Source organism: Drosophila erecta, unplaced genomic scaffold (genome assembly GCF_003286155.1).
Source record: "Drosophila erecta strain 14021-0224.00,06,07 unplaced genomic scaffold, DereRS2 tig00000092-arrow-pilon, whole genome shotgun sequence".
Lineage (NCBI taxonomy): Eukaryota > Metazoa > Arthropoda > Insecta > Diptera > Drosophilidae > Drosophila > Drosophila erecta.
Window position 1 is genome coordinate 359,633 of NW_020825207.1, and position 25,130 is coordinate 384,762.

The 25,130-nt window shown below is 47.4% G+C and overlaps 6 protein-coding genes across 10 annotated transcripts; 4 read left to right on the top strand and 2 right to left on the bottom strand.

Moving 5' to 3' along the window:
• Window positions 1–128: 128 nt before the first annotated feature.
• LOC6548453 (scavenger receptor class B member 1) lies at window positions 129–6,465 on the bottom strand. 2 transcript variants are annotated; one of them, XM_001976676.3, is made up of 7 exons: window positions 5,016–6,465; window positions 3,709–3,990; window positions 3,557–3,648; window positions 3,273–3,500; window positions 2,925–3,197; window positions 734–1,322; window positions 129–669 (listed from the first exon to the last, which is right to left on the bottom strand). In XM_001976676.3, the coding sequence occupies exons 2-7, from the start codon at window positions 3,962–3,964 to the stop codon at window positions 317–319; spliced, it is 1,791 nt and encodes a 596-aa protein (XP_001976712.1). In that variant the 5' UTR covers window positions 3,965–3,990; window positions 5,016–6,465; the 3' UTR covers window positions 129–316. The 2 variants fall into 2 exon arrangements, with proteins under 2 accessions (XP_001976712.1, XP_026836241.1); XM_026980440.1 differs by lacking the exon at window positions 5,016–6,465 and adding an exon at window positions 4,319–4,496.
• Window positions 6,466–6,517: 52 nt separating this feature from the next.
• On the top strand, window positions 6,518–15,720 carry LOC6548452 (lysosome membrane protein 2). Of its 4 annotated transcripts, none has more exons than XM_026980442.1 (7): window positions 6,518–6,559; window positions 12,478–12,606; window positions 13,340–13,592; window positions 13,654–13,827; window positions 13,887–14,458; window positions 14,517–14,638; window positions 14,695–15,720. In XM_026980442.1, the coding sequence occupies exons 2-7, from the start codon at window positions 12,546–12,548 to the stop codon at window positions 15,073–15,075; spliced, it is 1,563 nt and encodes a 520-aa protein (XP_026836243.1). In that variant the 5' UTR covers window positions 6,518–6,559; window positions 12,478–12,545; the 3' UTR covers window positions 15,076–15,720. The 4 variants fall into 4 exon arrangements, with proteins under 4 accessions (XP_026836243.1, XP_001976711.1, XP_015011502.1 ...); XM_001976675.3 differs by lacking the exon at window positions 6,518–6,559 and adding an exon at window positions 7,431–7,567; XM_015156016.2 differs by lacking the exon at window positions 6,518–6,559 and adding an exon at window positions 8,956–9,159.
• Window positions 15,721–15,761: 41 nt separating this feature from the next.
• LOC6548451 (scavenger receptor class B member 1) lies at window positions 15,762–18,983 on the top strand. Its single transcript, XM_001976674.3, has 4 exons — window positions 15,762–17,765; window positions 17,827–18,229; window positions 18,292–18,542; window positions 18,609–18,983. Exons 1-4 carry the CDS (start codon window positions 17,154–17,156, stop codon window positions 18,858–18,860), a joined length of 1,518 nt encoding a protein of 505 aa, XP_001976710.1. The 5' UTR covers window positions 15,762–17,153; the 3' UTR covers window positions 18,861–18,983.
• Window positions 18,984–20,556: 1,573 nt separating this feature from the next.
• On the top strand, window positions 20,557–21,595 carry LOC6548450 (ejaculatory bulb-specific protein 3). The gene is made up of 2 exons (XM_001976673.3): window positions 20,557–20,651; window positions 21,115–21,595. The coding sequence occupies exon 2, from the start codon at window positions 21,128–21,130 to the stop codon at window positions 21,491–21,493; it is 366 nt and encodes a 121-aa protein (XP_001976709.1). The 5' UTR covers window positions 20,557–20,651; window positions 21,115–21,127; the 3' UTR covers window positions 21,494–21,595.
• Window positions 21,575–22,879, bottom strand: LOC6548449 (m-AAA protease-interacting protein 1, mitochondrial). The gene is made up of 3 exons (XM_001976672.3): window positions 22,245–22,879; window positions 21,897–22,192; window positions 21,575–21,837 (listed from the first exon to the last, which is right to left on the bottom strand). The coding sequence occupies exons 1-3, from the start codon at window positions 22,608–22,610 to the stop codon at window positions 21,696–21,698; spliced, it is 804 nt and encodes a 267-aa protein (XP_001976708.1). The 5' UTR covers window positions 22,611–22,879; the 3' UTR covers window positions 21,575–21,695.
• A 6-nt stretch (window positions 22,880–22,885) lies between these two features.
• Window positions 22,886–24,000, top strand: LOC6548621 (60S ribosomal protein L19). Its single transcript, XM_001976671.3, has 3 exons — window positions 22,886–22,991; window positions 23,227–23,333; window positions 23,397–24,000. The coding sequence occupies exons 1-3, from the start codon at window positions 22,987–22,989 to the stop codon at window positions 23,894–23,896; spliced, it is 612 nt and encodes a 203-aa protein (XP_001976707.1). The 5' UTR covers window positions 22,886–22,986; the 3' UTR covers window positions 23,897–24,000.
• The last annotated feature ends 1,130 nt before the right edge of the window (window positions 24,001–25,130 follow it).

Consider the following 25,130-nt stretch of genomic DNA (forward strand, 5'->3'; position numbering starts at 1 on the left):
TCGTTTTTGTTTAGAACTTAACAATAAAATATTTGCTACATGAACACGTTCTTTCCTTGGGCAAATAAATGTTGCAATGTGCCAACTTAATTTATTCTTCGGCACGCGTACAAATATAAAAGGTTATAGGTAATGAACAGTTTATTGAACGATTCTACATATATATACATCAGATGACTAAAGACTAAAGGTAACTGGCGACTCTATGTTTACAAAGTATCTAGTAATTCTATAATTAGTGCAGACAAATTCGAAAAACTCATTTAAGTTCGAAAACTTTCCCCATACCCGCCCCTAACTAAACAACTAATGGCACTTACGTTCCTCGATGATTGATTCCCTCTTGAACGGGCAGTGGAACGGGCATGTCCATGTGGTGCACAACGATGATGTTCTCACCGCCGTTGAGCGCCTCCAGCTCAGCGGATGTCTTGCTCTCCTGGAGCTGCTCCTCCCGCCTGCTGTTCAGGTAATATACGCCGGCTACGATCAGGCTGAACGATGTCACCGATATGAGCAGGGTGCCGTACTTGAGAGTTTGCTGAATGGCATTCAGACCAAAGGTACTTAGGTACAGCGTGTGGAGCACCTCCTCGGAAAAGTCTCCCGACGTGATCTCGATCCAAATAAGAGGAAGGATGGTAGTGTTCTTCAGTCGATCGGCCTGATCTAAAACAAACCGGTACGTACAGGACTTGACCAAACAAAAGATTATCTGGTATTCGGCACTTACTTCTTAGTATCGGCGTCTTGTCCAGCATAATGTTTATCTGGACGCGGGAAGCGCCGCTAATGGGGAAACCGAATCGAGGATGGATGTCGGCATAGGTTTGATGCACTGCTGCGTCTGGTTCGATACCTTCAAAGTCTTGGTACAGCACCGGATCGCCAGTGAAGAAGTGAGGGAACGAGGGAAAAATGGGCGCATCGTAGCACTTGGTGGCGTTGATTACACCGCTGGGCAAGCACAATTCTGTGTTCTGACAATAGCACTGGTTCGCTGGATTTTTGGAGGGATGACTGAATACGTCCATTGGCGTCCGGTAGCGAAGAGCATCAATGTCGTTGTAGATTGTCACCTCCTTCTCGAAGTGAAGCGGCACCTTGCGGCACAGGACCTGGAGGAATACATTGACGGTGCTGCGATCCTGCAGCAAATGCGGCGAGAACATCGAGGGCTCGGAGCCGTCGATGCGATTGCACTCATCGCCCTCCCAATAGTTCAACTGGGGCATGCCGTTAAACTGGGTAATGACGCTGAACTTGGTGATGTCGTCCTCGCCTGTGTTGAGCTGGACCGAATCCACGCTGGTCCCATTGCGCTAATGGATAACATATTTTGATAAGCTGACCGACCACTAACCAATTTCTTATTATACCCGCTACTCGTTGAGTAAAAGTGTGCACTATATTCGTTGACAAGTATGTAACAGACAGAAGGAAGCGTTTCCGAGCATATAAAGTATATATTCTTGTTCAGGATTAATTGCCGAGTCGAACTGGCCATGTCCGTCTGTCCGTATGAACGACACGATCTCAGGAACTACAAACGCTAGAATGTTGAGATCAAGCATGCAGCTTCCAGAGACATAGTACAAAACTGCCACGGTCATATTTTTTGTAAATGTTGTAAAATTTGTTTACTTTATTATTAGTCTTGTAAATTTCTATAGATTTGCAGAAAAACATTTTGCCACGCCCACTATACCGCCCAAAACTGCTAAAAAAAATTAAAAAATGTCCCAAGGCTGAAGTTCAAAACTCCATAACTCAACTTATCTTGATCGGATTTTAAAGTGGCATACCTCTAAACGTTTCTGCCGAAATTCTCTAAAAATCTGCATTCAAATTTATAAATATATTTTTTTTCAATTTTTTTGTCATTTTTCTGATGTGTGATGTTGCAGTAATTCAAAAAAATTAATTAATGTCCAAAGACTGAAGTTCAAAACTCCATAACTCAACTTATCTTGATCGGATTTTAAAGTGGCATACCTCTAAATGTTTCTGGCGCAATTCTCTAAAAATCTGCATTCAAATTTAGAAATATATTTTTTTTCAATTTTTTTGTCATTTTTCTGATGTATTATGTTGTCGTAATTCAGAAATGTCCCAAGACTGAAGTTCAAAACTTCATAACTCAACTTATCTTGATCGGATTTTAAAGTGGCATACCTCTAAATGTTTCTGGCGCAATTCTCTAAAAATCTGCATTCAAATTTAGAAATATATTTTTTTTCAATTTTTTGGTCATTTTTCTGATGTATTATGTTGTCGTAATTCAGAAATGTCCCAAGACTGAAGTTCAAAACATCATAACTCAACTTATCTTGATCGGATTTTAAAGTGGCATACCTCTAAATGTTTCTGGCGCAATTCTCTAAAAATCTGCATTCAAATTTAGAAATATATTTTTTTTCAATTTTTTTGTCATTTTTCTGATGTATGATGTTGTCGTAATTCAAAAAAATTAAGAAAGGTCCTAAGGCTGAAGTTCAAAACTCCATTACTGAAGTTATCTTGATCGGATTTTAAAGTGGCATACCTCTAAATGTTTCTGCCGAAATTCTCTAAAAATCTGCATTCAAATTTAGAAATACAATTTTTTTTAATTTTTTTGTAATTTTTCTGATGTTATGATGTTGCAGAAATTCAAAAAAATTAAAACATGTCCCAAGGCTGAAGTTCTAACCTCCGTAACTCAACTTATCTTATTCGGATTTTAAAGTGGCATACCTCTAAATTTTTCTGGCGCAATTCTTTAAAAATCTGCATTCAAATTTAAAAATTTTTTTGTATTACTTTTTTCCCACTTTCTACCGATATTCCAGAAAATGGTGAAATTTCTCGTTGCACTTCCACTAGCTGAGTAACGGGTATCTGATAGTCGGGGAACTCGACTATAGCAATCTTGTTTTACTTACGCTCATCAGAAGTCCAAATCGTCGCCGACCTCTGCCCAGGGACTTTAACTTGATGATGTTGTCCTCATAACCCCAGAGATATTCGAAGACCGTGAGATTCTTGAAGAGAGGCTCATTGAACTGTTTGATAAGAAAGGAGACAGGTATTCGCTCTAAAGCTATCATGCGCTTAACTGGTCCAGCGGCAGAGATAAGCGGCACGTTGGGCACCCTGACGACGTCGTGTTCCCCAATAGACGACTTTTCCGGGAGGAACTTATAAGACTTACGGTCCTGGAAAACATATTGGTAAGCCATTTAGTTTGCATCATTCGGAATTGTCGTTTGTTTATACTAATTGGAACTTACCCTGAAGCTGACAGTGAAGTTTTTGTTAAAGGACACTTCATCTTTAACAGTGTGTTCCTGGTAGGTGAGAGGTCCCAAATCCACGACCTTTATTTTATCGGCCCGCCCTGCTAAGTAGTCGTCGATGTTGGGGTAGTGAAAAATGTGAGCCTTTAGCAAAGTGTCGTACTTAGGATCGGGGTTCAGCCAGCTTTTAGCGGTATCCGAGTTCTCGGCGAGGATCAGATTCTGTAAATTATTTGAAATTAGGAACAGCACCATACAAGGATGCACTACAGACTCACCTCCAGCATGGTGTTGTTGTAGTATTCGGTGAACCACATTACGAAGAATCCGGTCACGCTGATTACAAAGAGCAAAAACATAACGCCCAGCACTGGAAGAAGGCAACCGGATTAATCAAGCAAGTCGGACTTGTCGGCAGTGCTCTACTCACTTATCAGCGTTCCAATATCCTTGGATGTTGGCTCGCGGTTTTGGGCCTGATTGCGCAGACCCAAGGCTTCCATTATCATGTGCAGCACGGAAGGTTTCTCGGCCCCGTTCGTCATGCCGTAGCCTCCTAAGTTTCCCGTGCCCACTCTGCTCCGCGTGGAGTTCAGAGTGAGGGATTTTGTAATGGCTGGGGCCGCTGTACGATCAGATTCCTGCCGAGAGGGCATGGACATCTCTGGTTCTTTGGCGTGCGACATGTTCTGTGATATTTTTTCGGTGTAAGCTGAAATGGTAGTAATAGTAAATGTCGTTATGTTTTGTCCCAGTTCAGGAAGTAAAAAAACACAACACTAGGCTTATATAAGACAACCAGTAACTTGTAACTTAGTTGGAATTCAAAATCTTGTTCATTCATATTAATTGTATATAGAGTGTTATCTTTATAAGTGCGGAACACGTGGCTCAGCCAAGGGATCTGTTTGGCATAACTATTAGCTTATCAGGCTGGGCTATATACCTGGGAACTCGGGGTTCATTGAACACATAAGAGCACTGGCGACTCCGGAGCACCTCTTTTTTAATTGCTATAATCAACACCAAGTGGTAAATACCTTGTAAAGTCTAACTATATTTCGTAGCTTGTTGTAAAAATTTTAAACCATTTTTACGAGCCGGACAGGATTTTAACCATGCGCTTACAGATGTTTCCATGAACTAATCGGGGTTTCAATTCCGAGAGCCTTGGCTGCTCCGGAGATTGTGGAACTGGCCGTGCTGAAACCAAAGTTCAACCGTACGAGTATGTGTTCTAGTCTTATCAGCAGCTCCTGCGCACATAAGCTTGGCACATACCTACTAGGCATTAATTCATTATTAAATGGAAACAACACGTATCAGTATGTGCACTATATGTATAGAGTTGAGATTTAGTTCGATTCGCCAACTCTGGAATCGGGTCAACGGCATCCGATAAGGCGAGCCATGGGCGTTGAAATTTCCAATATACGCTCGATCTTGAACTCAATTGTGAACGGCGTTAGAATATTTGGTCGACCGCTTGGGTGTGAAGCGATTAAATTCAAAGTGGCATTAGCTGTTTTCAAATGTGATTGGACCAATCGGGATCTAGAAATAGTGCTACGTTCCGATTTCCGGAGACGTCGAGATAAACCGAGGGCTGCCGTAATGCTGTGCTTAAGGAAATCTGTCTATCCTGACAATGTTGAGTCCAGGTGTTGACTGCTTGTAGTTACTATGATATCTGATCTAGGGATGGTAAGGATGTGCAGTTCTCTCTAACTTACTTACCTCAAAATCGCAAATGGTCCGCACTTTCCTCTGCGCCCCTCCTCTGCGTCCCCTCTGCGCTTCAGTTGCAGAGAAGAGGCAATGGCTGATAACGAGCTGCGTGGCCGAAGAAAGGGGCTGAGTGGGTGGCACTGAGCGGGAGAGCGCCTGCAGAGAGCGCGGTCTCGATCGGCGTGCACTTGGAATGAGCTTTGGGGCACCAGCTGATTTTCGGTGGGCAACACAAACGCGCGCGCTCCGTTGGAAGCGGATCCACTCTCCCGGAGACGAACTGCACCCACACGCTTATCTTTATCTGCCGTGCTCGCAGTCTCTCTGCGCCGTTCTCTATTTCTCGTCGCTTACTCGCTGTTCAGGGCTCTGCACTTTCGAAGTCTGCCAAACATTTGGCGTCTTAATTAACCATTTCGTCGGGTTTACGCTGGCTGAGCACAGGCGTGTTTATTTGGTTTTTTCGGGTCTCGTACCGCTCCCCTACTGATAGATGCTCCTGCTGGATGCACCACCTATGGGATGTATCTATGCGACAGACTTGTTTTGTATCTGGTATCTGGCATCTGTATCTGTATCTGTATCTGTATCTGTGCTGGTGTATCTGTGCATCTCTGTTCCTTCGTTCTTTTGTGCCGCGCGTTCTTTGTTCGCCCGCTTCTTTGTTTTGTCGCTGTCTCTTTTGTGGGCTCGATCGCACTGGCTGGTCTGTTGTTGTGTGTTGTTTGAGATACAGCTGCAGCTGCAGCCGGAGCCTAGAGTTGGAGCTAGAGCAATATCAGGTTCTCCAACCGATCTGCAGTCTTCCTGCCCAGCTGAATGTGTACGAATCTAGCACGAACTGATTTCCGCCGCCACTTCCAGCCGAAAGCAGCAATTAAAGACGGACTGTCTTGCGGAATTTGATTATCGGCGCACGGAGTTTGAGTTTGGCCCACTGCCACCAGTTGATCCACTTGCCAATTGTTGGTTTCTAGCGATTAGCTACATACTCGGGCCGGCCCACGCACTATCTGGCCGAGAGCCTTATGGAACCGATTAGATTTGGCCCCTTTCGCGGCGATCCGATCTGCGCTGGGATTAGAGAGCGGGCCTGGAACTGGGACTGGTTCTCCGCTGGACTGGACTGTGCGTACTGCCGACCAAACAAGTTATTACTACGACGTCGGAATCGGACGGAATCAGTTCGAGCTGGGCAACTGAACTGAGCAATGTCAGCGGCGCAGTCGCTCCTCTTTCCTCATTCTTTGCGTCGCAGTTGCCGTCGCTGCCTAGGTCGACGTCGCTGCCGCTGCCGCTGCCGCCGCCGCCGCACTGATAAGCGGCCAGGCGGTCGGTCAGCTATGATTGCAGATTACCGACTGCGCCGTCGAGAAATCAAGAAATCGGGATCCCTTGTTTACTACGTAGCAGCTTTGTGCGTACCCGCGAGACAAAGTGCACAGCGAATCGTCAAAACAAAGAAGCCACTCGGGGCAATATAGGAGATGTAGCAACTCTCCAGCTGCTCGTTCCGCTCCAGCTTCGTCTGCGATCATTATGACGGAGTTAGTGTAAGTAAACAAGCCCATGTTTTGTTTTCGTTTTGCATTTTTTTGAGTGCCTGCAGATGCAAATATGTACAAGGTTCCATATCTACGCCTATTTTTAGGTCTGCGCTGTCGCCCAACAATTTAATTATCACTTAAGTACCATGGTTCCCTGCACCCATGGGCCTGCATTTGGTGTACCCAAGTAATTAGCAATGAGCGGCGGGGAAATGCACTGAGAATTCCGATGAATACACAGATGTTAATATGCTTTGATATCATGTTTTCGTTCGCGCTTTGCAATGAGGACGTATTTAAGCCTGCTTATCACGCCCCTTCATGGATTATTGAGCAGGCAGAAAGGCCGGAAGATCGCAAATACCCCCGCCGGAGCCGTGTTATTGAACCCCGAGTGTATATAAGCTTAGCATTATCAGCTCAAGTAATCCGCCGTTTCAAAACGTCCCTTTCCAGAAAGGCCTGCCATTTGCCCACACCATCGGGTTTCGCATCAGCACAGTTGATAGCCCCCTGAACTTTTTGTTTTCCTCGGATCGGTTGACGCGCACGGGTCTTCAATCTCTCAGTCTGCCGTGCTAGCTAATGGCCCCTCAATTCCGCAGACATGCCTGAAATTTTTACTTGAGCACTCTCCACAGAGCAGTTTATTGCGCGGTGTTCAGGTTCGGCTTATAGCTCGATGATTCGAGGGGCTAACTGAGTCACTTAAACTTGCTTAGGGCCTCGCTCAAGCCGCCCTCAACGAGCAAATAGCTCGTGCCGGCTATTATCGGCTAGTGCCCACTTCCTTGCGAGCGCTTACAGGAATCTTATCAGCCGAGGGGAGCTGGCTTATCAACCCGGTTGCCAGGCAGTAAAGTGCCAAACAGTTCCCGAACACAATCGAATATCAGTACATCAGCACACTAAATAGTGAATCAAAACAGTTGAGTTGAAAGTGCTCCAAACCTTGTCCGTGCCCCTTGATGGAACTCTGATCGTTGGCCATGCAATTGGCCGACATTCTGCATAGTAAGTCGGAAATGGAAGCATTACAGCCGATAGACTTTGACACTACTTTCGGAGCTGGGTAGGGCCAATTGATAACACGCCACCGGAGCTAAATTAACATATGCGTGCTTTTGTTATTATTTATTGCATCATCTACAGCCACAAATGCGCCACTTTGTACGACAGTTCACATAAACAGAAAGGTCGCATGCAACCCGGTTAGCCTTATTGGCATGCAAAGTCACTGCGGAGTCAAGCTTCGGATACGGGCCTCCATTAAGGTGATTATGTGTGGTTGGACTTGGCGGGGAATGTCACAAGCATTGGGGCGATATCGTCTTGGCCTAACTCCCATGTACGCAGTACTGAGAAACGATTGCCCAAGAGCTTAGACTCATATTGGACAACTGAAGGTACACTACTTTTCAGCGGGTTTTAGATTTTTCTATTTGTGCGTTGCAGTTCAAGAATACTTATAGCACTTTATATTCAGTGTTTACAAAGCAAGTCCCAGTTAAAGGCTGATTGTTTTCAATTTGCTAAGTGTAGAAGAAACGATTCGTAAGTAAATCGAAGTTTGCCCCTGATTCACCAGCCGGAATTTCTCCAGCTGTTTACGAAGAACTCCGTCTCTGAAAGAAAACCCGGGCCACTTAGCTTCATAGATTTCCCCTTATTCATTGGTTATGTAAATGCAGCAAGTTTCTGCCGCCAGTTTTTCAGCTGCGGGAATTGCACACTGAATCCTACACTTCTTAGTGCTTATGCTGAGCACGGGTCTTTGCGAGATTTGATTCTGGGCAGGCAGCAAAGAAACCTTTCGCAATGGAGGCAAAAAGCTCCATCGGCAATAACCATAATTTGCGATCGCTGGAGCTGTCAACTTTGCATACATTCTTTGGCTGCAACCTGTCGTCGCTCGTGGATGTGGATGTGGTTGTTGTGGTGAGTTTGGCAACCACCCCGTGAGTCACTTGCTACAACAACCGCAGCCGCGAGAGGAGAGGAACACGAACGACAGATATCATAATCCCGCGAGTGGACGAGTGTTGGTGTGGCAATCAGTGATATTTTTGGAGCTAGCAGCATAAAACGAAACGCGCAACGCAACAAAACGAAAGACTTCAATGCAAGGCAAGGCAACAAACTCGTTTTATCAGCCTGGTCCAAACATTGGCAACCACATGGACCGCCTCGCCCGATGCCGATGCCGATGCCGATCCGCTCAAGCTTTGATCGCATGCGTTGCACTAGCAAACCCCAAAAGCTCCCGCTCGCTCACTCTCGCTTTTGATTTGCTACCTGCCTGCCGGTGGGCTGGGGGTTTCGCCTACCTGTTTATCAGGTTTTCCAGTTGTGCTTTGTCGCAACGCGAAGCCGAGCTTTCGCCGCCTGAACATCTTACGATCTTACGTTGGGGGGCCACTTGAAGACGGCGACTTCAGTTACTCGACGGCACTGCGAGCGTTCGAGTCGTTAACGATTTACCGGCGGTTGGTGCTTAACGTTCCCTGCTCACCGATCAGCGATTACCTTCCACGTTATAGCCCGGGCCCAAGAATCTTGGCTTGCACATCGGACCGCCGCAAGTCCGTGTTACCGTCAAAGACAGTGTGAGTGAGTGAGTTGGCATGGCCATTGGGAAATGCCTGTGGTTTCCAGGCCGTCCAGCCCGAATCAAACCTGCCGCACCAGATACGAGACGCCAGTGGCAGCAGAAGAGTGTTGGGGCAGCAGTGCGAGTCGCATTCCTAGGAATTGCCTGGCTGCACCTAGAGTTCGATTGTTGTTTCCGCCCCGATCGGTAGCAGACCCTTGGTCCCCATTCCCCATTCCCCATTCCGCGGTCCGGGTCCGAGTCCGAGTCCGAGTCCGAGCCGAGTCCCAGTCACCAGCTTCGACTCCAATCAGAGCGCTGGTTAAGCAAGACCTTGCCCAGTCAGCCAAAATGAAACCACTTCGACAGCGAGTTCGCTTAGCAGCGCTACAAAAGCGGAAAATCATTGAATTATGCTTGGGGGCTATGATTTTTCAGAGTTTCTGTTTTTATTTCTGCTTCGGTTTCTGTGCTGCCTCCGCGGCTAAACGCTGTCTGCGGCCCTGCCAAAAGCGCATTTGATGTACGTGCATAGTTTTATGATTACTTGTGTGGAAAAAGTGAAATTTCGCTCTGCACTTCACTCGAGCTGCCACGAAGCAGCGACTCACAGCGAAATCAAATAAAAAGCAAACCAAACACACATTTACCAGACGCGAGATCCGAAATTAAGCGTGCGCAGGCAAGAAAACCTAAGATAAATACTTGTAAATAAATAAACGGGGGCCAGCCAGCTTTTGACCACATAACGAAGACGATTATGTGAAGGTTGCAGCAGCCAAGCGCTTTGGGCCATCGCCATCCTCGCCATCAGGTCGGTTTGCCCTGTCGCTCATGTGCCCCGTTGATCGTCTAATTGAGGTGACAATTGGCTGGCTTTGTCTTAGCCTGCTGTTGACACATTTCACTGAGAAAGCCACCGCACGCTTGCACTTCGAAGGCACCTTCCTCTCCGCAGCGGAACTGACCTACTGACAGTCCCAGATGAGGCACTCCAGTCCGCACATGTCTGTCACGCCATTGACGACGACATCAACATGGTTTAGGCCCAAATGTAAGCCCATTTCGTTGCGTATTATCAACTGCAGCACGGCACGACAAGACGGCAAGCTGGCTTACTTTTTTGGCCGGTCAGTGTCACAGTGTCCATAACCAGCGGGAGCATAGAAAGGGGGGTCCGAAATTGCGAATACTCTATAAACTGTGTTGGGCACTTTTCTGGGGAAAATCTAGTTGGGCAGCTGAACCCATTTCAAATGAACCCGAAATCTCAATAAGCTATTTTCCCTGACCCGTGATAGAGGCTGGAAATAGTAGAGCAAATCCAATTCAGCTTCACTAAATAAAGGCAACCATGTAATTTATTTACATCTGCGTTGACAGTGACTTGTGGAAGTGCGACTCCTAATGTAATACCCTCTGCAGGGTAGCGTCTCGCAAATGGGGTCAGGGTAATTGCCTCCACTAAACAGCTACTACCGCTTGTATCTCTTTGTGCAACACTTAAACGCAGTGAAATTATGAGACGATTCAGCTCGATCTCTGCGCCACCAAGCTGATCAGAGCCGAGGAGCGGATGGCTTTCGGCTCGGCTCATACAAAACGTGTGTTTAGAAAGTAAGTTTCTATTGAAGTTGGATTCTGGCCAGGCAGCCAGCAGCTGCTAATTGAACAGCCACAGCCACAGCCAGTGCCACAGCCAGTGAAATCAAAAATAAAACAAGCTATTACATCAGAAATCGCATTTGGATGGAATGCCGAAGAGCGCGATTGTTTTGGAAAGGTGTTGTTGCGTCTCCGGTTTCCCGTTCCCCAGATTTGCATACTTCGCGGCGAGCTTGGGGCTGATAAGAGTTGCTCAAGTTCTGGGTAAACACTGGCGCCGCTGACTCACACGTCTGTGTAAACATTTGGGACCGACTGGAACTGCAGGGTTGCAGCCACTTTTCGGAGCAAAGCAGCCCAGTGGGGCATGAACGCAGAACCCAATTAGCAGGCAAAGAGCCAAACAGCTGAATCCGAATTTGAAATCACTGATTAATGGCCTGGCTGACCAGTGTCGCCGAAAATTCATTTGAGGTGAAATAATTATTGGTTAATTAGTATTCAATGGGCATCGGCGATGCCAACAATGGTGGCTCCAATAGCCAGCCGAATACAACAGCACACATATTTAAGCCCAGCTCGGGCAGGGCCAGTAGCGGAGCAGTGCGACCTTGTGGTGCTCGGAAAGCGCAGTAAACTCGGCAAATAAACTTCGTGGCTGTGTGCGTTGATGGGCTAGAGCGAACTCAAAGTGCAAAGTTTAGCGCTGTTAGCTAAAACAGCGGAGAAATCGTAGAATCACTAGCCATTCTCGCCTCGCGCCACACAACTCCATCTGGACGCCGTGTATCCCATACCGCAGAGATAAGCGGCCGTTTGTATGCACTCCGGAGGAACTGAATCGAACGTCAAGGGACCACTCGATCAGGACGCAATTAAAGTGTTTCTATTGTTTATGGCCGTGCGACGCCTGCAAATGGCCCGCTGGCTATTAGCTGAAATCCATTTGGCTTCATGTCGCTTCATTTGCATTGTTTTTTCCATTTTTTTGGCTTCACGTATGAATATGAATAATGGCGCACAGCGCTGTGGCTGGAATCGTCAATAATAAAAATGTCTCGGCTTGCGAACGCAGACACAAGTATCTCATAGGTTGCGCGCTTGCGCAGCTCTGGCCTCGGTCAAGGTAACTCGCAGGTTAACCTCAGCGGAGACTGAGCCTGTTGGCCCATTAAAAGCGCTTAATGGCGCAAGGTCCGTGGCTGTCAGGAAGGGCGCACTCGACTGCTGGAACAAAGTTTGCTGACTCGAAGGTTCTGGAGCCAGTGCGCCGTTGGGTTGGACCGTCGGATTGGTTTCTGGCTTTGTGCTGCGATAAATACGATTTCGGGCTAAAGCCCGCATATTGACAAAGCGATGTCACGGCAGCACAAGGCTAACACGCCCCAAAACGTGTCTGGGGTCTTTGGGCCTTCTCCCCTCTGCTCTTCGCTTCTCTTCTCTTTAAAATACGAGCGGTGGAAATGGAAAGATTGGGCAAAACTAAAAGAATGATCGCAATCCGAGAGTCATTGGGCCTAGGCCCAATGTCATTCAGATCAGAACGCAGTGATCAAGATGCGGTATTGAATGATTACTTTCCTGTTTGGCTGGCTGCCACTGGCAATTATAGATTAAAACGAGCTGAGACTGCAATTTAACCGGTATTACGGCTAGTGTGTCCGTGTATCTCTAGGTCTCCGTAAAACAGCGCGATATGCTTCATGTATAATTTTATTTTGCATTTTAGTTAACAACTGCAAGGCGGTTCGCTCTTCACTCTCCAGCACCCCAGACCCTGAAACCGACCTGGTCAACATGAACGGCCCGAAACACAAGTTTTGCACAAAACTCTCCAGCACCTATCTGCGAAAATGGTGTAAGTATTCCATAGCGAGGCTTAGATAAGAGCTGTGGGTTAATTCCAAAACGCCACATCATTCCCATGCAAGAAATTACCATATAAATTTCCAGATTGTTATCGTAACAAACCAATCAAACAACTTAGCCACAACGCATTTGGAGTGGATTCCCAGGTACTCAGAGCTATCGCATAGGTAACACATGGATAACTCCACGTGCCACGTTCTTGTTTTGAACCGAAAGTAGAGTTCCTACTAACTCGACTGGTTGGACTGGTATCCGAGCGGAAGTACTATTAGTTATTACAGAGTTCAAATGTATGAGATGAGCTGGATGCCAGATGAGTTCCTATTTACCCGAGCATTCCCTCTTCCACAATTGTCTTATTTCCGAAGTTCTTCTGGCAGGCATACTCGGAATCCGGTTATAGTTTCAACTAGACTTTCCAGTTCTGGGGTATAGTTATTCAATCAATACTAATTGGCCGTATTTATCGATAATGGGAGATTGTGGAGCTGGGAGTTAAAGGTCAAAGGGTCAGTGATTCATTCGCAGCTCGATCGGCGATCTATAAATATTTATGTGCCATCCCAAACATTGTAATCGAGAGTTTTCTCTCGTGTGCCAACTCAAATATGAGTTCCGATCAAAGGCAGTTTCCCTCCCCAATATCAAATGACTCACCCCACTTATCCAGTAATTTATGCAATCGGTGAACAATTGCTGAACAATTCGCATTGGTTTTTCAGGGATTACGATTGTCGTCGCGGCGGCGCTGATAATTGGCGGCATTGTGGTGGCCTGTGAATTCACCGTGCTGATCGATGCGGTCGTGGACCGAATGGTGGCGCTGCGTCCCGGCGCCAAGACCTTCGGATGGTGGGCCAAGCCCCCAGTGGAGCCCAGAATCAGTCTGTACATCTACAACGTCACCAATGCGGACGACTTCCTCAGCAACGGCTCCAAGGCCATTGTCGATGAGGTGGGACCCTACGTTTACAGGTAAGAGATCATAATTTGATGCATAAAAGGCATCTGGCTCAATCCATTACCTCATCTGCAGCGAGACCTGGGAGAAGGTGAACATCGTAGAGAATGACAATGGCACGCTGAGCTACAATCTCCGCAAGATCTACTCGTTCCGCGAAGATCTGTCGGTGGGGCCCGAAGACGACGTGGTTATTGTACCCAACATTCCCATGCTGAGTGCCACATCGCAGAGTAAGCACGCGGCCCGGTAAGTACTGCTCCGCTGAAAAGTGTGTGCCCATTTTGACCGTGCACTTCTTGGTTCAGATTCCTGCGCCTGGCCATGGCCAGCATCATGGACATTCTGAAGATCAAGCCATTCGTTCAGGTGTCCGTGGGTCAGCTGCTTTGGGGCTACGAGGATCCGCTGCTCAAGCTGGCGAAGGATGTCGTGCCCAAGGAGCAAAAGCTGCCCTACGAGGAGTTCGGCCTGCTGTACGGCAAGAACGGCACCTCATCCGACCGGGTCACTGTGAACACTGGTGTCGACGACATTAGGACATACGGCGTCATTGACAACTTCAACGGTCGCACCCATCTGCCCCACTGGACCACCGACGCATGCAACACTTTGGCCGGAACCGATGGCTCCATCTTCCCCCCACACATTGACCACGATCGCATCCTGCACGTTTATGACAAGGATCTGTGCCGCCTCCTGCCCTTGGTGTTTGAGAAAGAGGTAATGACTTCAAACGAGGTGCCCGGCTACCGGTTCACCCCACCAGAGTGGGTCTTCGCCGACGTGGACAGCCACCCCGACAACATGTGCTTCTGCCCCGCAGGCAAGCCCTCCTGCTCCCCCAACGGACTCTTTAACGTCTCGCTGTGTCAGTACGGTGAGAATGAACGCGGAACTCCATTACCGACCAGATTCAAACGTAAAGCTCTCTGCAGATTCTCCCATCATGCTAAGTTTCCCGCATTTCTACTTGGCCGATGAAAGCCTGAGGACGCAAGTAGAAGGTATTTCGCCACCTATGAAAGAAAAGCATCAGTTCTTCTTCGACGTTCAGCCTGTGAGACCCAAAGAAAATCTATCTGCCAACCGTATACTTACTCAATTTTCTCGCAGAAAATGGGAACTACGCTGAGAGTTCGCGCCCGTATCCAGATCAATCTGGCCGTTAGCCAGGTGTTTGACATCAAGCAGGTAGCCAACTTCCCGGACATCATCTTTCCCATCCTTTGGTTCGAGGAGGGCATCGACAACCTGCCCGACGAGGTCACCGACCTGATGCGCTTCGCGGAGCAGGTGCCACCGAAGATCCGCGTGGCTCTAATCGTCGGTCTATGCACGCTAGGAGTGATTCTACTACTGCTGTCGACCTTCTGCCTGATCCGCAACTCGCACCGGCAGAGCACCCTGCATCTGGAGGGGTCCAACTACCTGGCCACCGCCCAGGTGGACATGAACAAGAAGCAGAACAAGGATAACCAACCCGCCAGATACTAGGCGCTCTAGTCGGTGTCTGGTCGCAGTACGAGGGTCTTTGGGTGACTTCGTGTAGTATAAGCCGTAGCTAGTAACAGGGACCTGCCCGTCCTCTTCCGCTTCCACTTCCACGTCCACTCCCACTCCCAATCCCCATAACGATTCCCATTCCGAACTCCCTATGTCAACCCCAATCCCATCCCGCAGAGGAAGGTGCGTCTATGTAGTTAAAAAGAAATGGAGCTGGGAAGACTTGTATGTATTTGTATGTGTATCTGTATCTGTATCTATTGTATTGTATGTAGGTTATCTTCGTAAGTAAGCGTTATGAAAATTTTGATGTGTAGTCTAACGATACAGTCGTGATCGCTTAAGGGCTCAAAGCTTCGACTTAGGCAATATTTGTTATACCAAAACAGAAACCGATCCCGTACTTGCTTTCTTTAACCCTGTTGAAATGAAATTTAATGTCCAATCAAGTCACAGAACTCGAAACGTTTCTCAAATAAAACAAAGTTCCGTCCTCGAATACAAATGTGCTTTATTAGACCAAATGCTGGACACGCTCCGCATTTGAAATTTATATTCTATAAATACATAACTTTATCGATCTAATGTACGATTTATATTCATTAATGTGTACAATAAATTACGATATTATTTTAATTAAAGATCTTCAATCCATGTATGTATGAATGCTGCGCAAGCTGTGCCTTTTATAATGAGCATTGCTATCCAGATTTCAAAATTACCAATGAATGCAAAACTTAATTCCCAACTGCGCGCAAAAATATTTAGTGTAATGGTATTGGGAAATACATTTTTGAAAATAATCTAACTGCCTATTATAAATGGGTGTTATAAATATAACTCAGTTGTATTTTAAATCAGGTAAGGAACCATTTCCCATATGCATTGTTTGTAGGAGTCTAGGAATTTATCCGATAAATTCCAACATGAAATTTAATGTTTATTATTAGTCTAAAACTAAAATTGTTTATGGCTTAACTCTCGCCAGTTATTTCAATCCCAAATTCAGCAATTGGACGTTTCCCGCTCAATCCCAAAAGTATGCAATCCCAAGAAATGTCAAACCTGGGAAAGTTAAAACTGCTCATTCTAATATAGACTTTTCAAAATTGTTTATCTACATTTTAGAGACTGTTAAAATGCAAAACTAATGTATAACCGAGCAACCTCATTAAAATGTTAGTGTAATGAAAGTCTCCTATCCTTTCTTAAATATACGGTTCGTAATGATTGATACATCCTTCATTAATTATTACCCTAAGGCTAATTTATACGTATCACATTAAAAATAATTTTAGCGCCATGAAATTAGTTCGCTTATTGACCGTTATATATTATATTATTAAGTGAATGGTTCTTTTACTCTTGATTTTCACGTCGAACTCTGTAGACGGACATATGAACTAGACCGGATTCTGAGCATCGCCACTACGTTGTCTATAAATACGAAATACGAGATTCCGAGCCCGGGTAGATCACACAGACCAGCCAAAGCCAGACGTTAATGGCCAGTCATTTGTTCCGTTGCACGTTTGGCTGCCCGCGGCACCGATAAGAGTCGATTGATCTGTCTGTGGCTGATAAGCTAGATCGGCTTTGCCAAACCCCAGGGCAGAGTCGCCTGTTCAATGGTAGGTCAGCCACACCTGCTCCCGATCAAGGTCAGCGCTATCCCGGTGGGGTCTTGCCGGCGAGAGGGGCATCTGTGGAGGCAGTGAAGCAGTCCCCATCCCTCGGGGCAATCTGCGTTATGACCATTTTATATGCCAGGATCAGAGGTCCGCCGTTATCACTGCTATTCCCAGTGTTGGTAGCATCTGCTCCCGCTGCTTTGGTGATAACCTTTCTGCTATTTCATTTTATAAACTTTGTTTTCATTCCATTTTGATTCAAATGAAACAAGAGAAGCAAATGGGAGGCGGAGGCGGAGGCGGAGGCTGGTGATAAGTGATTGCACGGCCATTGCCGAAAGCGTTTAGAATTGGACTCAAACGGATCGCGTGTTTTCCCCCGATCGGACGCGAATCACTCCCGTTTTTGGTTTCAGTCAAAACCGTCCCTAGTAAATAATGAAGCCAGTTCAGTGGGTGAAAATCTTGCTCTGCCTGATCCTCGCAGGCCTCAGTGTATTCCTCTTCGTGGTGTCTTGTGGGGTGGACTATCGCATCTTGGTTGCTAGGGAGCATATACGCTTCCGCCAGGAGATGCCCACCATGGACAGCTGGATAAACTCGCCGTTCGGGAAGCTGAAGAGCTATGTCTTCAACGTGACCAATGCCGAGGAGTTCCGCAGCGGTCGTGATAATAGGCTTAAGGTAAAGGAGATCGGCCCCATCGTGTACAGGATCGTCGGGTTCAACGACATCCTAGATCGCAACGAGACGAACGTTAAGTATCGCAAGCACCGCTACCGCGTAGTGGAGTTCCTCCCGGAGGAGAGTGTGGCTCCCGACGTCCTTAACTGGACCATTACGTCCACAAACAATGTTATCCTGGGCGCAGCGACGAAGGTCAAGCATACGGCGCCACTGGCAGCCTTCGGGTTTGATGCCGCGCTCATGATGGAGGATATATTTGTTACAGACAGCATTTACTACTTCCTGTGGGAGTTCACGCGTCCCCTGCTGCAAACGCTCTCCCGAATCTCCAACATAAGACCCAACGTTGCTGTTCTCTTTAACGTAAGTGCCACGCCTATCCGGCAGCCTGCCCTGTTTGTGTCCCGCTAAGACTTTCCCGCAGGCTCTCAAGGAGAAGGAAGAGGTTTACACGGTCAACATCGGCCCTGAGCGCGGCATTGAGAACTTCTTTCGCATCGAGACGCTTAACGACGAGGTGATCATCCGGGAACAGCTTCCGCACACCCGTCGGTACGACTCCAACTCCTGCCCCTTTAACGTGTCCGGAGCGCTGGACAACTCTCTCTTTCCGCCCTTTGTCCAGCCGGATACGCCGCTAGACATCGTGGCTATCGAGTCCTGCCGGGTCCTTCCGCTGACGTACCAGCGCCAGGAGCGCTACAGTGGCCTCGACACCTTCCGCTACACGCTGCTTCAACCTTACCAGAAGCCCCCCGGTTGCCTGGACACGAGCTACGGGGTCAAGCTACCTGACGGAATGTTTGACGTATCCCAGTGTGTGATAAGTACGGTTCTGCGGCCATTAAGTAACGGGAGACCTAAATCCAACACTATCTATCCCCAAAAGATGACGCCCCCTCTGCGTTTTCGATGCCACACTTCTACGGAAGCAGCTACAACTGGAGCCAGCACTACGAAGGATACACACCCAATGCCGAGGATCACGAGGCATACATTTTGCTGGAGCCGGTCACCGGCATTCCGGTTACGGAGAAATACCGATTCCAGTCTAACATTCCCATTCCGGATCTCAGGCGGTTTAGCTCACGCCTAACACGGTTTAGCAACATGATGATTCCTAGCTTTTGGTATGAGTTCGTAAGTACTTTCCCGCTGCTGCTGCTGCTAGGTGTGATAGATATGATCCCTGTATATCCCTCTCAGGAAATGGGACAGCTGCCCGGATTCGTGATCGCCCTGATGTGGATCAACGTCAACATTGTGCCACACATGCAGCCGTACTGCATGGTGCTTTTCCTGGTGCTGGCCTTGTGGAGTGCCCTAAAGGCGATTCGAGTGGCCTGCGGCGACCTCGGCTATGCGGGTCTCTGCCGGAAGTTCTGTGGCGACGTGGTCACCGCGCTAGAGACCAAGTTTCAGGCCACTAACGACTCCCTTGACGTGGCTGTCAAGTAGGGATCTACTTCCTAGACTGGACCCGTGTATATATGTGTGCAATATTTAGATTTAGGGTAGAGGTGTCGCTGCTGATGAACTATCAGTAGTCCGCCGTTACGTAATATACGATTTAGTGGAAAATTGAATGTGCCTCATTTCACCTTATCTGTCAGCCGGCCAGACGGCCGGACGGCCAGGTCCAAGCGCTCCACTGCCGCCTCCGCCTCCGTCACCAAACAGGCAGTTTGAGGTCGCGGCTCTGTTTGATTCGCCCCGCCTCTTGTGCCGTGCGGCATGACACTGAAAACTTGGGCACGTAGCGAAGATTTATTTTGCGTTTTATACAATCTGTGCATTTACTTTTTATTGTTAGTATTTCTTCAGCCTCTGAGCCGCCGTTGTTGTGGATTTTGCGGTTTGTTTACTTTTGTTTGCCTCGCTTACTTCTCCTTCTCCTTCCTGAACCTGAACTTTTGCACATGTCTCATGATCTTCCCTGGCTGCGGTGCTGATGCCCTGTCCGACTTCAAGGTAAGATAGCCTTGGCCCCTTTGCCCCTTGGACCTGTCGGACCCGTTAACCCCGCCGCCAAGCACCGCGTCCGGGAGTTTTTTCCTTTGCGATCGAGCACTCGCGATTTGCATAAATCGATGCGAACCCCCAGCGCTCGGGGCTAAGGATGCCCCAATTTAAATGTTAATCACCGCGGACGCGGACAAGCTGAAAGTTGTTTGTATAATTGGCACGAGAGTTATGTCACAGGTGAAGAGTCAACGCTGGTGATTTATTGACCGCCAAGCCTAGACGGAGCGGAGCTGATCCACCGAGCCAGCCAATCAGTAGAATCGCCTGCGTCAGAGTCGTAAAATGCTCATAATTATACGAGGGTATGAAGTGAATTTTGGCTTTATGGCCAATTATTGTTTGCCCCACCATACTACTAATTTCAAGTTGAACCGCGCTCCATTAGCGATATCAGTTCCAAGTGCGGACCACCGCCTGAAAACCCCCAGCGAGATGTCCGATTTGTCCGAATTGTTCGAATTGTCCACCTGGACAGGGGTAAATCCCGATTTCTGAGCAGACCAGTTGGAATCGGTCGGGTGCGCCAAAACAAAACCCAATAACACTCGCCCCGACCGATGAGCTTTCGAAATCTGGTTCAGTCTAGACTGGTGTGTGCGATTCATGACGCCAAAGATAACTAAAAGGGAAATGGAAATGCATAAAAGTGATTACAACACAGCGCCAACAACTCTAGCACTACCGAATGCGCTCGTTAAGTCGGGAAAGAGTTGGAAAACCAACTCCAAGCTGATCCGAGCCGATTTAACAGCTGCGAGTCTCGGAGCAACTAAAACCAACTGGCAAAATCAACATGTAAATTTCAATTTTCACGTACGTCGATGCTTTTCCTACGAATTTCGTACGTGAATGGGTAAACAAACGACCGGTGTAGAGATAAATCTGTGATAAAACTCCCATTCCACTCCACCCTTTGAACCGCTGGCCTGAGCCTCGGACCACTTGCCGAAATTCGTCTGAAAAAACCTTAAGTCAGTCATCGAAAATCCGGTTCAGCTCGCCTGCTTTGGGTCTACACTGTGCCGCGACTTTGGCCAAAGCCGCCGCCTGCTCCCCGCCTGCTAAAGCTCCGACCGCCAGAGAGCTGACCGTTGCGCTCAGTGTACGAGCCGTCAAAGCTCCTGATATAAAAGCGAGGCCAGCGGGCAAACTGCTCGCAATCCAAGTTGCGCCTTTAAACGCACCACAGCTGCACAGGAGTCACCAAAAGCCACCGGAAGAAAGGTGAGTAAGCCATTGTCTAAGCCGTGCTTGGTTGTACCGGGCTAGTCCGAGCACCCGAGGATATGAGGAGAACTGCGCCACCACCAGCGATTGCGTAAACCGAGCAGCTGGCCACGGGTCAGCAAGGACTGGAGTATGGGGCGCAATGAAGTCGAAAGCAGCTAAGTCGACGTGGTGTTGGTGAAATTGTGAAATCTTTTTAACAAGTATTAAAACCAATCGACCGCCAATTAGTATGCATATGCGATATATATGCCAAGGGTCATAAATAATGCATGAGCTGGTGGGCAGACCACTGAGAGCTTTGGATGATTCTGTCGACATGCGTGAAAAACACATTAAAGCCGAGACTGACTGACGCCATCTAATTATCTGCTTACCAGGCAAACAAAAGACTGCCATTTTAGGAATTGCTTTTCATAGATTACCTTTGTTTATTTGAATTTCTCATCCGCCGTTCCAGACAATCCTTCAAGATGAAAGCCTCGCTAGCTCTCGTGTTTTGTGTGGTTGCCGGTCTTGCGGCCGCCGCTTCTCAGCAGCAGTACACTAACAAGTTTGATAACGTCAACGTGGATGAAGTCCTAAGCAACAACCGAGTATTGAATAATTACCTCAAGTGCCTGATGGAAAAGGGCCCATGCACAGCGGAGGGCCGTGAGTTAAAGCGCCTGCTTCCCGACGCTCTGCAATCCGACTGCTCGAAGTGCACCGATGTCCAGCGAAAAAACTCCGAGAAGGTAATCACCTTCCTTCGCGTCAACAAACCCGGCGAGTGGAAGCTGCTCCTGAACAAGTACGATCCCAAGGGCATCTACAGAGCAAGGCATGAGGGACACTAAGCGCTTTGCTTGTCCAGCATCTGTTGCTAAATGCACTCATTTTACATGAACCTTATTTAAATCACAGATCCAAAGTAAAGATTTTAGTTTTTTATACCTAAATGCGGCAAACGAAACTTTTATTCCAACGAAGGCGGTGCCTAATGCCAATATCAGCTATGAGTCGGCGAACAGTGCGGATAATGGTAGTCATGAGCATATGTTATTTGGTCTCGTTGATGAGGTCGATGGCCCTAAACTGGTTGGCCACATTTACGGTCCAGTCCGATTGCTGCCCGGCGGTGAACTCTTTCACAAAGCGGTAGTTGCAGATGAACACCTTGTCCTGGTACTCGGGAAGGGTTCTGCAAAAAATGCGAGTCAGAAGGGACATAGCTTTCGGCCAGTGGCAGTCCAAACTTACCCCATGTTCCAGGGTATCTCCTCGCCGCGTTCCCGCATCTCGGATAGACCACGCATTACGTGAAACACCATGGTGATCTCTACGAAACGCTTCTGCAGCTTGTCGTTGGCATCGTCGAACATAATGCCGACTTGGTAGGGGAAGCTAAGGTATATGTCGCTCTCCTTAATTTCCAGCTGCCTCCGCTGCGTCATTGACAGTTTCTGGATTACCGGCCTAAGCTCCGCGATAGCCTCGGGCGAGACAAGATTGTCCAGCGAGTCTAGGTCGCCGCCCATCAGTTTTGAGGAGACTACCTAACAGGGATAAAAAGTCAGTGCGGATTATGCTAGACGGAGCGTGACGAACCTGCAGGGCTTGCTTGGCGCCGTATATGAACTCCTTGAGTTGAAAGTCGCTGTCGAAGTAGGGACGAATTATGAACTGGATGGTGATCCAATTCTTCAACGTGTTCAGCGCAGAGGGCCACACGATTTCTGGGAAGTCCATTAGGCGAGGCAGGCGGTTGAGGCTCTCCCTGGCCTTCTGCTCCTTCTTGTCTTGCTCCTGCGGCAGCGAGGCGAAGGACCGACTGGCCGGTTGGGTTGGCATCGATATGGAGGCGGTGATGGGGCCGGCCTCCTGGCCCCTGGAGGCTGCCACTGTGGGTCTGGGCTGCAAGCGCGTCAGGGATAGTCGGGCCATGCCCAGGCAGCGTCTAAGCGTGTGCTGCATTGTAAAAATTGCACTTTAAGCAGATGCAACTGGGCCTAAAAGTTGTTTTTGTTTTGTTTTCGCCAGCTTAGTGTGACCGGAGATGGATCATTAAAATATACCAAACCTTGTTACTTAATTGCTATAACAAAATTTGATAATAAACATATGCCATAATTTTTCACATGCAAAGTGCTGGAAACCGCACAAAATAGTTATTTGTTATTCAATCATTTTTGAAAGAAGCCTTGCCACCCCGTCAGAACTAGTTGATTTTCGAGGAGCTGCCAGACCCACGATTTTGCTATCGATGTATCGATAGCACCCTCCAGAAAATGGTGCTGACTTCCGGCTGTCAAATTTTTCTTTCTTTCCCAGCCACGACGAGGTCGACAGCATGAGGTAGATTTGTGTTCGTAAATATGAGCGAAAAGTTGCGCTCGCAATGCCAAATGTTTGCAAACTGTGCCGGGCGAATGCGTGCCGTCCACTGCGGCTGCCGGCGGACAAGTGCAATTCTGTTTTCGGGCAGTTGTGAAATAACCAAAAAATGCGCCGCTCACACACACTAGCAAACAGGCGCATCTCAGCACGCTACTTTCGAAATGATGGACTAACAAGTACCCCTCCTTTGCAGTTCTCTAAAGCTCCAGAAGAGGCTCGCAGCCTCCGTGCTGCGATGCGGCAAGAAGAAGGTCTGGTTGGATCCCAATGAAATCAACGAGATCGCCAACACAAATTCGCGTGAGTAGAAATGGTCCAACACGAAGTGTAAACCCAGCTAACTGTGTGTTTATCCCATTCCAGGTCAGAACATCCGCAAGCTCATCAAGGATGGTCTGATCATCAAGAAGCCCGTCGTGGTCCACTCCCGCTACCGTGTGCGCAAGAACACCGAGGCCCGTCGCAAGGGCCGTCACTGCGGATTCGGAAAGCGCAAGGGTACTGCGAATGCCCGCATGCCCACCAAGCTGCTGTGGATGCAGCGCCAGCGCGTTCTGCGCCGCCTGTTGAAGAAGTACCGCGACAGCAAGAAGATTGACAGGCACCTGTACCACGACCTGTACATGAAGTGCAAGGGTAATGTGTTCAAGAACAAGCGCGTCCTGATGGAGTACATCCACAAGAAGAAGGCTGAGAAGCAGCGCAGCAAGATGCTGGCTGACCAGGCCGAGGCTCGCCGACAGAAGGTGCGCGAGGCCCGCAAGCGCCGCGAGGAGCGTATCGCCACCAAGAAGCAAGAGCTCATCGCCCTGCACGCCAAGGAGGACGAGATCGCTGCCAAGGCCGCCACCGCGGGTCACTAAGCAGTCCGGCCTCGCTAGTCGAGGTACTCCATATTAATAGTACTGTTTATCGTCTGAATAAAACACCTTTGGTTTGGCCGAAATGATTTTGTACAAACGTGAAACACGCATGCTTCTTAATGGTTGTCATCTGTGACCAGTCGTAACGTAAGGGAATTTGCTTTTCTGTGTCTTGTTGGTACTTGCATTTTATCACTGCCTGCATAATTATTGAAGCTGGGTTCGGTAAGATCGAATTTTTGAAATTTGATAGCTGGAATCATTTGGCCACGTCCAGTTTTAAAATTATGAAATTTAAAAGATTTTCGAAAGTAAAAGAGTTAATTTTTTTTTAATCGCAATAAAACTGTTTGCTTAATCTTTGTTTAGTTTAGAAAATATAGCCCACTAAAGAACTAAGCGTTGCTCATATCTCAAAATTAAATATTTTCAAACAATCGTTTGCAAACGATTCAAAAATTCAATTTTACCGAACCCAAATTCGTTGAGCTTTTGCATTTCTTCGTGAATTCAGATTAAAGACAGTGATAAATCAAATGAAAAATATCCACTTCTCTCGTTTTAATAACCGCCATATCCCAGCCCTTTGGTTTCAGGTTTATGGTGGACTATTTACGCATGATATATGGATAATATATATCGACCGACCAATGCTGCCAAATCGCAAAATCTTTATTAACTACGAGTATAATGGTGTGTTGCACGTTTTAAATGTCCAGATCCGCAGTTTAATCTTCAAGCCACCACAAAATTCAATTAAATCGGATACTCGATTAATTGTTCGTTGATAACTTGCGAAAAAAAAAATTAAAATGAATAATTTTTTAGTATTAATCGATTCTAAAAAAAAGCTACCAGTTTCGTTCCAGCGGATCCGGGTAGTCAACCATTGCTCTTGCAATTCATTCGGTTAGTCTTTGGACATCAGGCTAAATATAATAAATATATCATATTTACACTACATACAACTAAAAATGTTTCAAGAGGATGTGGGCCAAATCCTATTTAAATGCAAAAGTAAGTACATTGACATCAGGAAGCACGAGAAGGAAAGATATGGTAAGCACTTTGAAGCACTGCAGTCAATAATTTTCGGAATACTGAAATCGGAGAGTTCACAGCTGGACATCCTCATCGCTGAGTATTGTTTGGAAGGTAGGTTTGGGTAGCCGTTCCTGGTGGATCCTCAGGAGGCAAGTGCACGGGACATTGGGCCTTTAACTTGAACCGAAAA

Coding starts and splice junctions, on each gene's coding strand:
- LOC6548621 (XM_001976671.3), top strand. Junction 23,334..23,396: donor GATCGCCAACACAAATTCGC/GTGAGTAGAAAT, acceptor ATCCCATTCCAG/GTCAGAACATCCGCAAGCTC.
- LOC6548450 (XM_001976673.3), top strand. CDS start 21,128: ATGAAAGCCTCGCTAGCTCTCGTGTTTTGTGTGGTTGCCGGTCTTGCG.
- LOC6548449 (XM_001976672.3), bottom strand. CDS start 22,610: ATGCAGCACACGCTTAGACGCTGCCTGGGCATGGCCCGACTATCCCTG. Junction 22,193..22,244: donor GCGCCAAGCAAGCCCTGCAG/GTTCGTCACGCT, acceptor TATCCCTGTTAG/GTAGTCTCCTCAAAACTGAT. Junction 21,838..21,896: donor GAGATACCCTGGAACATGGG/GTAAGTTTGGAC, acceptor CATTTTTTGCAG/AACCCTTCCCGAGTACCAGG.
- LOC6548453 (XM_001976676.3), bottom strand. CDS start 3,964: ATGTCGCACGCCAAAGAACCAGAGATGTCCATGCCCTCTCGGCAGGAA. Junction 1,323..2,924: donor GATTTGGACTTCTGATGAGC/GTAAGTAAAACA, acceptor GTTATCCATTAG/CGCAATGGGACCAGCGTGGA. Junction 670..733: donor CAAGACGCCGATACTAAGAA/GTAAGTGCCGAA, acceptor GGTTTGTTTTAG/ATCAGGCCGATCGACTGAAG.
- LOC6548452 (XM_001976675.3), top strand. CDS start 7,543: ATGCAATTGGCCGACATTCTGCATA. Junction 7,568..12,477: donor ATTGGCCGACATTCTGCATA/GTAAGTCGGAAA, acceptor TTTGCATTTTAG/TTAACAACTGCAAGGCGGTT. Junction 13,828..13,886: donor CAGAGTAAGCACGCGGCCCG/GTAAGTACTGCT, acceptor TTCTTGGTTCAG/ATTCCTGCGCCTGGCCATGG.
- LOC6548451 (XM_001976674.3), top strand. CDS start 17,154: ATGAAGCCAGTTCAGTGGGTGAAAATCTTGCTCTGCCTGATCCTCGCA. Junction 17,766..17,826: donor ACGTTGCTGTTCTCTTTAAC/GTAAGTGCCACG, acceptor ACTTTCCCGCAG/GCTCTCAAGGAGAAGGAAGA. Junction 18,543..18,608: donor CTAGCTTTTGGTATGAGTTC/GTAAGTACTTTC, acceptor TATCCCTCTCAG/GAAATGGGACAGCTGCCCGG.